Here is a 12,754-nt window from a genome sequence, read left to right as displayed (position 1 = left end):
AACTTTTGGTCAGCCCTGAATTGGTCAGGCAGTTGCACTAGATGATCGTTGTAGGTCCCTTCCAACTGAAACATTCTATTCTATTCTATTCTATTCTATTCTATTCTATTCTATTCTATTCTATTCTATTCTATTCTATTCTATTCTATTCTTATTCTTATTCTGTTCTGTTCTATGACCCTGGAAAGCAATGAAACATAAGCAAAACACTGAAGCTAACAACTGAGCAAACAGGCTTTTTAACTAACTTTTTAAACTTTTTTAAACAATTAATGTAAGTATCTTTTCTAGCATCTAGTGATGCCACCTGTGTCTTAGATTGCATGTTCTCATGTTCATTGTCTTCATGCTTCTGGAAGTTCTGCTATAATTCTTTTGTTTCGTTGGTTTTTTTTGGTTTTGGTTGGTTGGTTTGGTTGTGGTTTTTGTTCGGTTTAGGGTTTTGGGGGTTTTTTCCTGTGCTGGTTTTGGCTGGGATAGAGTCAATTTTCTTCATAGTAGCTAGTATAGGGCTGTGTTTTGGATTTGTACTAAAAACAGTATTGATACACAGGGATGTTTTAGTTACTGCTGAGCAGTGCTTACACAGAGTCAAGGCATTTTCTGCTTCTCACACTGCCCCGCCAACGAGTAGGCTGGGGGTGTGCAAGAAGTTGGGAGGGGACACAGCCGGGACAGCTGACCCCAACCGACCAAAGGGATATTCCATACCATATGATGTCATGCTCAGTATATAAAGCTGGGTGAAACCTGGGCGGGGGACCGCTGCTTGGGCTGGGCATCGGTCGGAGGGTGGTGAGCAATTGTTTTCATTTGCATCACTTGCCTTTCTTGTTTGTTGTTGTTTTCATTACATTTTTTATTATCATTATTATTATTATTTTATTGCATTTCACTTATTAAACTGTTTTTATCTCAACCCACGAGCTTTCTTGCTTTTACTTCTCCTATTCTCTCCGTCATCCCACTGGGGCAGGGGGGGAGTGAGCGAGCGGCTGTGTGGTACTTAGCTGCCAACTGGGCTTTAAACCACAACATTTCCCCAGCATGAATATCACAGAGTAAGTAAGTCAACTCCACAGCTTTATTTCTTTTTCAGTGAAAAACACAACAGTTTGTGTGGTGTCAGAATATCTGGAGTCCAGAGTTGGAGCAGCAAAGGATTTCTGGCCACTTAGGAAAGCCTGACATACTGAAACAGCACCATGCTACAACTGCCTTCTGATGCTTTGGGAGGAATGGAGGTCAATTAGTAGGATTTGTCAAGATTTTGAGATCTGTAAAAGTTCATAGGAGCCCGAGAAGGGAAATTAAATCACATGGCATTTAGCAGAAACATAAACAGAGGGAAGGAAAGGATGTAAATCTGGTATTGAGGGTGGAGCAGGATGATTCTGTAATGGGGCTTATACATGCATGTAAATACTGCTATTTCCAATTGTACCAACATATGTTTTTCTTGTCTTTCAGTAAAGATTCTAAGAGATTGCTTTTTCTAGTATTTTTCAAATGGACTATTTTTTCCCCATCTCTCCTATATCTTTGACATATTCTTTTTCAAAACTTGGGATACTTTGGACAGGAGTTTTGGATCCAGTGGAACTCTGCTGAAGAATGAGTGCTAGAAGAGCACAGTGCTTATCCTCAGGACAGCATATGTCCCAAACCCAAACCCTACTTAAACCTTCAGTATAGACAGTTGCCTTCCAAAGCTGTTGTATGAGTCCACAAATAACACAGAGGAAAGACAAAAGTGCAGAATGGTATACATAATATAAGCTCCTCTTCAAGTTCACTCCCCTTCTACATCAGGATTTCAGTGTATGCCAGGCTGAGGGACAGCTTTGCTGTGGTGTTTGTCCAAGACCACTGTGAATCCTGATCTGCAGGTTCAGAGGTTTAACAGAAAATTGCAAGTCAGAGATACAGAGATAAAAATGCAGAGGGGTACAGGAATATTTCTACTCCTTTCATGCATTATACTATTTATTCTTTATAATGGAAGCCTATCACAGTGAGCTTTACAGGAGAAGAACATGAATTTCAGACAAAATCTCAGTGAGCTTGGCTTTTCTTTCTTTCCTCTGGAGCATTAAAACCAGTCTGCTTTCCACTCACTGTACACTTGCAGCTAGATCCTATCACTGCTGGTACTCCCAAAATATTTCCTGTTGTGATGTTGAAATCCAGACCCTGCTTGTGCTACATCGCTATTCACATGAAAGTAGGAGCAGTCATGTAGATGTGAATTAGAAGAAAGTATTGTTCATTAAAAATAAAAACAGGCTACTACATAGCTCAGAGGATCAACAGTAAGATCTGAAACCTGGCAGCTTAACTTCAATTCAGGTTGGAGGAAATAAAAGTTGAGCTTGAATTTATTCAGACAAGAACTGCTACTATTTGTCATTTGCTTTCTGGATTACATCAAATATTAACAGCGTAACTCTAATTCCTATTGGGAAGGTATCCTCGGTGCAAACCTGGCAGTGACTGAGATACACAGGCCATCTAAAAAGACTCATGGCTCAAAGGCATAAAGAGCCAGATATGAAGTTCAACAAGGCCAAGTGCCAGGTTCTACACTTGGGTCACAACAACCCCAGGCAACGCTATAGGCTTGGGGACAAGTGGCTGGAAAGCTCCCCCGCAGAAAAGGACCCGGGGATGTTGATTGACAGCCGGCTGAATATGAGCCAGCAGTGTGCCCAGGTGGCCAAGAAGGCCAACAGCATCCTGGCCTGTATCAGAAATAGTGTGGCCAGCAGGAGTGGGGAGGTGATCGTGCCCCTGTACTCGGTGCTGGTGAGGCCGCACCTCAAATACTGTGTTCAGTTTTGGGTCCCTCACTATAAGAAAGACATTGAGGTGCTGGAGTGTATCCAGAGAAGGGCGACGAAGCTGGTGAGGGGTCTGGAGCACAAGTCTTATGAGGAGAGGCTGAGGGAACTGGGGTTGTTCAGTCTGGAGAAGAGGAGGCTGAGGGGAGACCTTATAGCTCTCTACAACTACCTGAAAGGGGGTTGCAGAGAGGTGGGTGTTGGCCTCTTCTCCCAAGTGACTTGCTACAGGACAAGAGGAAATGGCCTCAAGTTGCACCAGGGGAGATACAGACTGGATATTAGGAAAAATTTCTTCACTGAGAGAGTGGTAACACAGTGGAATAGACTGCCCAGGGAAGTAGTGGAGTCACCCTCCCTGGAGGTATTCAAGGAGCGTGTGGACGTGGCATTGTGGGACATGGCTTGATGGGCATGGTGCTGTGTGGTGTGGGTGGTTTTTTGTGTGTGTGTGGTTTGTTTTTTGTGTTTTTTGTTTTTTGTGTTTTGTTTTGGTTGTGGTTTTTTTTTTTTTGGTAATGGTTGGACTTGATGATGTTAAAGATCTTTTCCAACCTTAGTGATTCTGTGATCCCTTTAGCCTACAACAGTGGTTTCTCCCATTCAGACTTCGAAACATTTTCATGGGTACCTGATCATTCACCAGCAAAAGATAAAAATTCAGCTGTGTATCTTCCTACAACAAACATTTTGTTGCCATTTTGTAATAATCTATGCAAGCATTAATACTTACATAAATAGGACCACGGATCTCATTTAGTATTAATTCTACCTGCTTATCTCCCAGGCTGCAGTCCCCCTGGCATAGGCTGCTTTACCTGCCTGTTTGAGGTCTGTTGCTTGAGAAAGCAGATTTCCCTGCATTCTCCTCCCCTCCTCCTTCCCCTGCAGCAACAAAGAAGCTCCTTGCTGGAATGGAGAGATCATGCGGCCAGAGATGGCCTTCAGAGACTCCATGGACTAACACGGTTCCTCACAGCCCTCTGAAGGCATGTCTGCAAGACCTGTCATCAGGCTGAAATTAATTTCTTTTACAGAGCAAGAGATGCTTCGGTAGAGATCTCAAAAATTACTTTCTCAATCATGAAAGCAGGTATTTTTTAAACTTCCCACTCATTCTTCACTTACTGAGTTTCATTTTCATTTAAAAGTCCCTCAGGATTTGCCCTTAGGAAGGTCAAATTGTCCTTGCTATCTAAAATCTTAAAGGCAAAACACAATCCTCTGCAAAGAGGGATCATTTAATACACAGTCAATGGGTTACTGCCTTACACAATTGAGTCCAGTGTAAACCTTGACACTGACTATGGGGTGTAAAGGCTATCAGAAGACAGTTGATACATTTATGTGAGACAGAGGGTATTTTATGGCAAAACTAGATGGGAAAATAGGCCCCACCAGTGAACACGCAGAAAGATAATACATGTGTGACCTTCCCAAAAATGTTTACACCTGCAGTGAGCACAGCCTTCACAGAAGAGTATTTTCTGTAACTCTCTGTATTACTAAGGTTAAAAAACGTGTACTGAAATTTCATGTTTATCTTCCCAGCATTTTTCAGGACTGAATGCTGTAGTCAAGTCAAATAGTGACATCACATGGCATACTGTCAGACCTTGTGCTCGCTGAAGAGCATGCACCCTGAGCTGCAGTTTAAGCCAGACAGATGAATAAAGGCCAGCCTTACTCAAACTGGGCTCTTATTTGATGGGTCCCAGTGCTTATTACTGAAGTACACAGTAAGACTGAGGTGGGTGCTGATGGCTGAAAATGACAGGAGGTTAGGAGGCATGATGTGGAGACGGTCTTCTGGCAAGTCCTCAAGGGACCTTTCGGTCTCTTTTTGAGCGGCAAAGTGTCAAGTTGTCTCATATGAAAAAACTCTTTTTTTGAAAAGATTAATTGTGTGAATTCTGTATGGTAGGTGTATTTCAGAGTTTAGAATTATGATCTTTTCATGAAGCTGTCACTATCTGGCACTGTATTTGTTCATTGTGTGCCTGGACTGAAACAATTCTGCAGTAAGTTAAAAAATATTTCACTGTGCAAGCTCATTTAATTTAAAAATAACCAGAGATGACTTTTTGCTCGGTGACTCCAAAGGCTGAACTGCCCCAGGAAGACCACTTGATGGGCCTCAGGCAGGTGAGGTGGCTGGAGGTGGAAGACACACCATTACAGAGAGTAGATGATGCTTTTTGTTATTTTGTAGGATAAGTATCTATGATTCACTTTACTTATGTAACATTACTCTGGTTGATCCCATAGAGTTACATGAAAGGAGGCTAAAGCAGCAAGCAAGTAGAAAGGAAAGCAGCGACGCAGACGTCTCCAGGGACAATGCCATGAACTCTTGGAAAGCAGTGAGAAAGCCAGCCATGGCTGCCTGTTACCAGAGAGGTAATGGGATTGTTCCCCAAGGTCAGAAATCTCTTATCAGAGAGATGTTAGGCCATTGAAACAAGCAGTCTCAAGGAAGAAAGCAGCACTCTGTGATCAGAGGAACAGTGACACAGGCAAAACAGGCAGCAAGGCTACTTGCTGAATTCAGCAGGGACATCACAGGTGAGGATGAGATGGTTGCGCTCACTTGAGCTCTCAGAGGTGATGAGCTGCCCACTCACACAGTTAAGCCTACCAAAAGTTTGCCTCCTTTATTAATCCCTGTGTACCATGCAGGGAAACATGTTCACCTGGAAGAGCTGCTTTGAATTAGCTTCTGCTTCAGGGACTGTAGCAGCAATGTCTCTCAGGTGCTAACTTGTGACAGGACCTGGCACAGTTGGAAAGGCAGACAGCACCAGACCCAGATGGAGTCAGAATGGCAGAATAACTGCATGGCACCTCCTAAGAAAAAATGCATCACTTGAGTGCTTGTGAAGAATAAAGTCAGGCTTCTCCCTTTAACCTGCAGCTTGGTGGCTGGATCTCAAGTAGGCTGGCATTTATGTCCTGGGAAGGAGGAGGCGGCTTTGAAGTGAGTCTGAGTGACATAGGAGAAAGGGACAGTAATACCCTTTTCAATTTGTTTCCCCCTAAGCAGAAATAATCAACTTGCCAGATACAGCACAAGCTGTTTTGTTTGTTTTTTTTTTTTAACCTAGATTCTGGTATGGGCCCTGCTACACAGCATCTCTGTATCTTCCAGATTCCCAAGCAGTAGTGAAAAGTTTGATTAATGATGCAGGGTAAATGATTTTCCTACAAGCACTCAAGACAACCAGGATTTAAATCTTGACTGTCACACAGAAACAGTAGGCTATAAGGATGTCATGAAGAAATGGCACAAAAAGTTACATCCAGTAGTGCAGCAATGGAAGTTGGTCTAATAAGGGCTTCCAAAGCAGAAGTAAAATGCTTTTATTTTGATAAGATTGCCCCTCAGGTAGTTTAAATTAATTGTGAAGTTTTAAATACCTGTTTTAATTACTGCTTCTAAGCACTTAAGTGCACTGACATGGAATACTTACCGTCTTTTGCGCATCTACAGAATGTCAGACATGCTCAGCTTCACTGCTTTGTTCCTTGACCTTAAGAATTGCTCAAAGAAATTTCAAGAACTGCAGGAGCACTGACATGTCCCTAGGGTTGCACCAGCAAACAGCAGCATTAATAGCAACAAGGTGTCCTGGTCTCAGAAAATGAGAAGCCCTAAGTGAATGGTCAGACAATGCCTTTTTCCTCCTTCTTCTCTCTCTCATTTCATGTTAGAAGGACAAAGGAGATGGGAAGTAATGCTGCACAATGAAGCAGTAACTGCTTCAAGTCTGTAAAGCATCCAAGTGCATATAAAATTGATTTCAATGGCAGGTGATGGACAGAAGAGCTATGCTGGAAGCCCAAAGGGAGAATGCACATAATAGATGCTACTACAGTAAAAAGAGATATAAACCATAATACAAATAACACAAGTGGATAGAAATTCACCTCCACCAGAAACTATGCCCGTTTCAGAGAAAGAAAATTACTTTCTGCATATAGATAGTTCTCTTTCATTTGCAGTGAATTCATCTCTTAATATTGAGATTTTCTCTTCATTTTTATCTCCATCTCCTGGTGTGAGAACAGCCTATGTTACGGTTGCATTCACAGGTGATGATACATAGCTTAAAACTGTTGGTCCGATTAAAAGTGATAAATGTAACAAAGCATCAGTACATGTCACCACAGCAATAGATTGTGCATGAAAATATAACACTAAATACCAAGCACAAACTCAGGAAGCAGCTGCCCAAGCTGGAAGTTGTCGTGAAAATGGTCCTCATCTCAGGTATAATTTCCAGTACAAGCCTTCTGGTCACTTTGAAAATGCAAGAACTTCATGTTGCAATTATTTGTTGTGATTCAGCCTATGACAGCAACTTGGCATGCATGGGAAGAAAACACAAGCTGTCATCATCTAATTGGAGAAGAATTTTGTTCTTACTATGTCTGCTGTGGTCATGAAAATAAGGGAGAAGTAAAATACCATACGGATTGAAATACAAGCTCCTTATAATAGAGGCAAGGGAATAGAAATATTTTACCTCATAACAGCATCAGATCAAGGCAGAGAGTTTAACATGTTCTGCAGCACACCCATCTCTCTGTATAAACACAGAGTCAAAAGTATGGTAAGGATTGCCACATTCACAACCTTCACAAGTAAAGCAAACGGAGAGACAAGGACTAGTGTCTGGAAAGCAGGTGTGCCCTCCACATGAGAGAGAAGTAGAGATAAGCCTGCACGAACCTTCTTGCATTTGAGGAGAGGGTGAGCTCTTGGTTGTTAGGGGGAAGTAAGAGAGTGGTGCCACAACCTCCAGTTAACTCATTTTATGTCATGTTTAAGTAATTGCTGGATAAAGTCTGACTTTCTGACTTTCCTCACAGAGACTAAGCAGGCTGCATCTGGATAATCCTTCATGGCATTTTTGATTTTCATTTTAATTAACAAAGATACCCCAAGCATAAACATGGCCCTTGACATTTAAACACTTAAAATATGACTGCACAGTCCCAAAGTACAAAGTTCTGTCCCCACTGAACGGGATGTCCAGTTTCAATAAAACAGAACTAGGTAAATGCTGACTGGTAACTTGTTTCACATCTGCTTATTTTCTCTCATCTACCTTCTATCCCTTGTTCAGCACAGCAAGATTAGGGATGAGGGACTCCTAAAACGATACACAATTCTACTGCAAAGGAGTCAAAATTCTGTATCATTCACCTCTTTGCCTGCCCTGAACCTTCTTCCTTATGGTCAACACACACACATAAACTACTTTTGACAGCCCCTTTTGTGAACCTACAGAACTTGATTTACAGTCATGTTTCAGCTTACAGCTCAAATCCCTATTCAAAATCAAAAATGGATTTTTTTACAGGAATTTTAAAATATTTCAAAGGTTTTTCAGGGGATGAGCTGAGGGGAAAGTAAGAGACCAGTCTAAAAATCCCTTTATAAAAACTAATTTTGTTTTCAACATGTGACCTGTTTATTAGACTAGACAATGTGTTCTGTAAACCCTACTGTCCAAGCATTTTTAATGAAAAAGTGACAGTAGATTGTGCATTTTTAAGAGCTATTAATGCCCTCCTTGGGTAGTTGACAGGACTGAGCATGTACCAACAGCTTAATAATACTTTGAGGCTTACTACTGCATCAGCTGTGTCTTCTTACAGGACACCGAAGCTGTGGCAATATTTGCCATGTCTCTCTACACTGAATAGCCAGTTTTATTCATGAGCTGAATGAGTGAAGAGCACACCTTCAAGGCCAGAGGGGGGGGCGGGAACACCCTGACGCTTCTATTCTAGAAGCAGTATACATGATAAGGAAAACAAAAATATACGTGGGTCTGAAAACAGAGCCAGTGCAATATTTGGCATTGAGGACCAGACGCGTTTAAGCAGGAAGCCATTTCTATTAATGAGTAAAAGGGTTTGCATTTTCTTTGTTTCTTTCAGAAGGTGTGTGAGGGGAAAAGAAACAGTATCAATTGCATCTGAAATGTATAAAAGCTGTTGAATGTTAATTCATCTGGCCCATTTACACTGCTGCCTAATTCCCAGGAGAAGCAGATGCAACAAGAAAACCTCCCGCTATTTACTTCACTTCACTTACCTTCCTCAGTGCCCAGGCTACACCGTTTCCAATTTTACTAGACAATTTTTTGAAATTAAGGTAGGAAATGAGTTAATTTCCCTCAATATGGATTGTAGCATTGTGCTTTTATTTGTGTATTATCCAAAAGGTATTCCAAGTGCTTTGCATGTCAGTTTGTACTAGAAAGGGAATCCTATAAAAGACAAAGTGCACTTCAATCTTTAACATGTATTTGCACATACCTTAAAAAAAAGATTTTCTTTTCTTTTTTTGTAAAGAATTTGGAAGGTTACATATGACAACAATTTACCCAGAACCTTTTTCTTCATATAGTGATGTGCTCAGATTACCAGAAAAAAACCTCATCTTGAGAAATGCAGTAAATTCATACAGAGAAAGAGCAAGGTAACAATTAAAAAATTACTCTGGGTAGAAAATTATTCAAATCCTAAGCAAAACAACCAGACCAACTGCGGCAGAGGCATAGGCATGACTTAACAGTCATAAATCATTTTAATCTAATGATAAACATAATTGCATTTTTTTTCTTGAAACTCAGAGGGGAAATTGAAAATATTTTGAAATAACCTAAACCTGATAGAACAAAAACTGCAGCTAAGAATTCAAATGTATTTCCTCATGCAAACTGATATCCTCATATGACTTACAGTTATTGACTAAAAATAAGTTACTTTCATTTTTAACAGAAACGTTGGGTCTTCTTAGTTCATTTTTATTCTCCAGCTGAACACCCATCTGTAAATAATGAGTTCTGGAAAAATAAATCAAACTGGGTCACTGCAAAGTCATCAGGCACTCTGGGGATGGGTAACTTGATACTATGCCTTTTACATTTAAGCTGCCAGTTGAAATCCAGTCTAGGCCAGCAGTGACTGAAGCCTACTGCCAGATGTTTCTTGTCATGCATAATGGGTTGGTAGACTTAGTTCATCTTGCAGTGAAAAAATAACATTTATATATGGTCTCGTGGAACTGTCACTGAAGACAGCATGTCTTCTGCAGACCAAACTATCCTGTATCACAGAATCATAGAATCACTGAGGTTGGCAGGAACCTCTGGAGGTCATCTGGTCCAACCCCCTGCTCAAGCAGGGCCACCTAGAGCCAGTTGCCCAGATCCATCTCCAGACATCTTTCTAGTATCTCCAAGGTGAGAGACTCCACGACCTCTCTGGGCAACCTGTGCCAGTGCTCGGTCACCCTCACAGTAAAAAAGTGTTTCCTAATGTTCAGAGGGAACCTCCTGTGTTTCAGTTTGTGCCCATTGCCACCGGTCTTGTCACTGGGCACCACTGAAAAGACCCTGGCTCTGTTTTCTTTGCACTCTCCCTTCAGATACTAATTCACATCGATAAGGTGCCTTTGAGCCTTCTCTCTTCAGGCTGAACAGTCCCAGCTTTCTCAGCCTCTCTTTGTATGTCATATGCTCCAGTCCCTTCATCACCTTTGCGGCCCTTGCCTGGCTTCTCTCCAATATGTCCATGTCTCTCTTCTGCTGGGGAGCCCACCACCGGACAACGCACTCCAGATACATCTCACCAGTGCTGAGTGGAGGGGAAGGATCACCTCCCTGGACCTGTTGGCAACAGTCCTCCTAATGCAGTCCAGGATATTGTGAACCTTCTTTGCCACAAGGGTGTATTGTTGGCTCATGTTCAACTTGGTGTCCACCAGGACCACCAGGTCGTTTTCTGCAAAGGTGCTTCAGACACTGGTCTCATCAATGTGTCCCTCTGAGATCAATGGTATCTCCCTGTGAAATACAGGGTCTTTGATTCAGATAGGGCACACACTAGGAATGAAATGTTTGAAATTGCTAACACCAAGCAAAGCTAACTTATCTCAACGCAGGGCTAATACACACAAACGGGCACCATATCAACTTCTAAACTGCTTTTCAACTGAGCTAGAAAAATTTGAAGCAGTTAACATACTGCAAAGCAGTATAAAGAGATGTGATGTAGACATATGCTGAGAAACACACAGTTCAGATAACAAAGAAATGTTCTGTTTACAAATCAACTCCTAAGCTTACACATTTTCTACTCAATATATGTTCAAATCTAAGAAGTTTTGATTTTCCAGGGTAGCAACATTAACTGTAGATATATAGTTCAAATGTTTACACTACCACATCTGAGTGCATAACAACCCTGATACCTCAAGATAATACTTACAATAAACTCACTTATACGTGGGCTGACAGCCTGCGTAACTAATTGCATTCATGCTCACTGAGGCCTATGGACATACATTTCCTAAAAGAAAAATAAATGTTTATTTTATTGCTTAATCACTTCAATTTTAATTAGGTAATGAACTACACTTTTACTTCAAGGTATTATTTTACTACTTCGATTTTATTATTCTTATTTTAACATGTATTGTGTATCTTCTCTCAACCTCTGAAGATACTTCTATGGTATTTGAATGAATTCTTATTTTACATTCAGGACAGACCACAGTGCACCTCTCTACAGAGACATTCCTGCCCCCTCATCCCTACTATAAAAAGATTTTTGTGGAACTCATAACACAAGGCCGCATCTATTGACCTAAATTATCTCTTTATTAGGAAAGCACCAACACCACATTCTTCAAAATTACTGGAATTTTATTTGCCTCAGGCTTATGACTTGCAACCAAAGACATTGTGCAAAGAAAGCAAAGATTAAGTACACTTTAGGGAAAAGGTGATAATCCACACTGGTAACATAGAAGATCAGTCTGATGAAAGAAGCCATCCATTACACTATATAGATTGCAATATTCAATAGCATTTTTTTAACCCAACTTTTTTAATCGAGGAAAAAAAAGTTAAGCAAAGTTTACAGTAGACATAAATTCGATACAATTCAAAAAGCATTTCTCTGAAGATCATCAAGCGTAAAGTGGAAAAACGTATATGGGACAAGGTGGGTAAAGGCTATCTACTGTACATTTATAAGCTATTAAACAAAGTTGCATATATGTACCACAGTGTAAAAAAACAATACAGAACAAATAAAAACTTTTAAAACTGCCTGATGAAAAATAAAATAACCAGTGGCTTTTAATGGCTTCTCCTGGTTATGAATGCTACAAAAGACTTTTTTTTTTGCCTTTCTGATGCCACTGAAAGACATCCTATCAAATGATAAAACCAGGCACAATCAAACCATTACCGAGTCAAAACCAGCCCATAGAAATATACTATCAATCCACATTTTCCATCAAAAGCTTTTTTTGTTGTTTTGTTTTTAAATCTTTTGAGGCCCATTTGTTACATTTTCTTCCTTTTTTTACACCATGATATCATATGTTTGTCCAGCACTATCCTAAAGCTAATTTATAGAGAATGAGAATACAGAAACAACCCAATGTCTATTTGACAAAATGAATGCACTGGGTATAAAACAGGAGAAGGGAGAAGAGAAGGGGAAGGGGTCAGTTCTGCCAAGAAAATAAACCCTATGGATCACTCATCATCACTTCCGCTTGCTTCCGACTGGTCCTAGAGGTAAGAGACACAAGACAAGTCAGCAAGTCTTTGCCAGCTATTCTGTGGAACTTGTTAAAGAAGGAAAAAAAAAAAGGAAGTAAAAGGATGAAAAATTACAGTAAAACTGACAAATCAAGATAGCCTTAAGAAAGGTACTATGTTATCTAATGTTTCTCTTTCATGACATTTCATTTAATTGCTGTAGACTTCTTTAGAAAAGGAAAGACACAGAGTCAGGAAACACCAGATCTTTCTTTCTACCCAGACATTTAAAAAACAACCGGGAAGAGGTCTGTTTTCATTTGTTACAATAGTAGAAGCACC

The 12,754-nt window shown here is 40.6% G+C and overlaps 1 protein-coding gene across 2 annotated transcripts in view; it reads right to left on the bottom strand.

The window, feature by feature from the left end:
- Positions 1-11,505: 11,505 nt before the first annotated feature.
- SMARCA2 (SWI/SNF related, matrix associated, actin dependent regulator of chromatin, subfamily a, member 2) overlaps positions 11,506-12,754 on the bottom strand; it is a 121,195-nt gene continuing 119,946 nt past the window's right edge. For both annotated transcript variants that reach the window (XM_059834444.1, XM_009815512.2), the window contains one exon: positions 11,506-12,442. In XM_059834444.1, coding sequence (XP_059690427.1) covers positions 12,407-12,442 — 36 coding nt within the window. In that variant the 3' untranslated portion in view covers positions 11,506-12,406. The remainder of the gene's footprint in view (positions 12,443-12,754) is intronic.

This window comes from Gavia stellata, chromosome Z, assembly GCF_030936135.1.
Source record: "Gavia stellata isolate bGavSte3 chromosome Z, bGavSte3.hap2, whole genome shotgun sequence".
NCBI classification, from domain to species: domain Eukaryota; kingdom Metazoa; phylum Chordata; class Aves; order Gaviiformes; family Gaviidae; genus Gavia; species Gavia stellata.
Note: the sequence above shows the minus strand (reverse complement) of the source record. Positions and strands in the feature narration are given on the sequence as shown.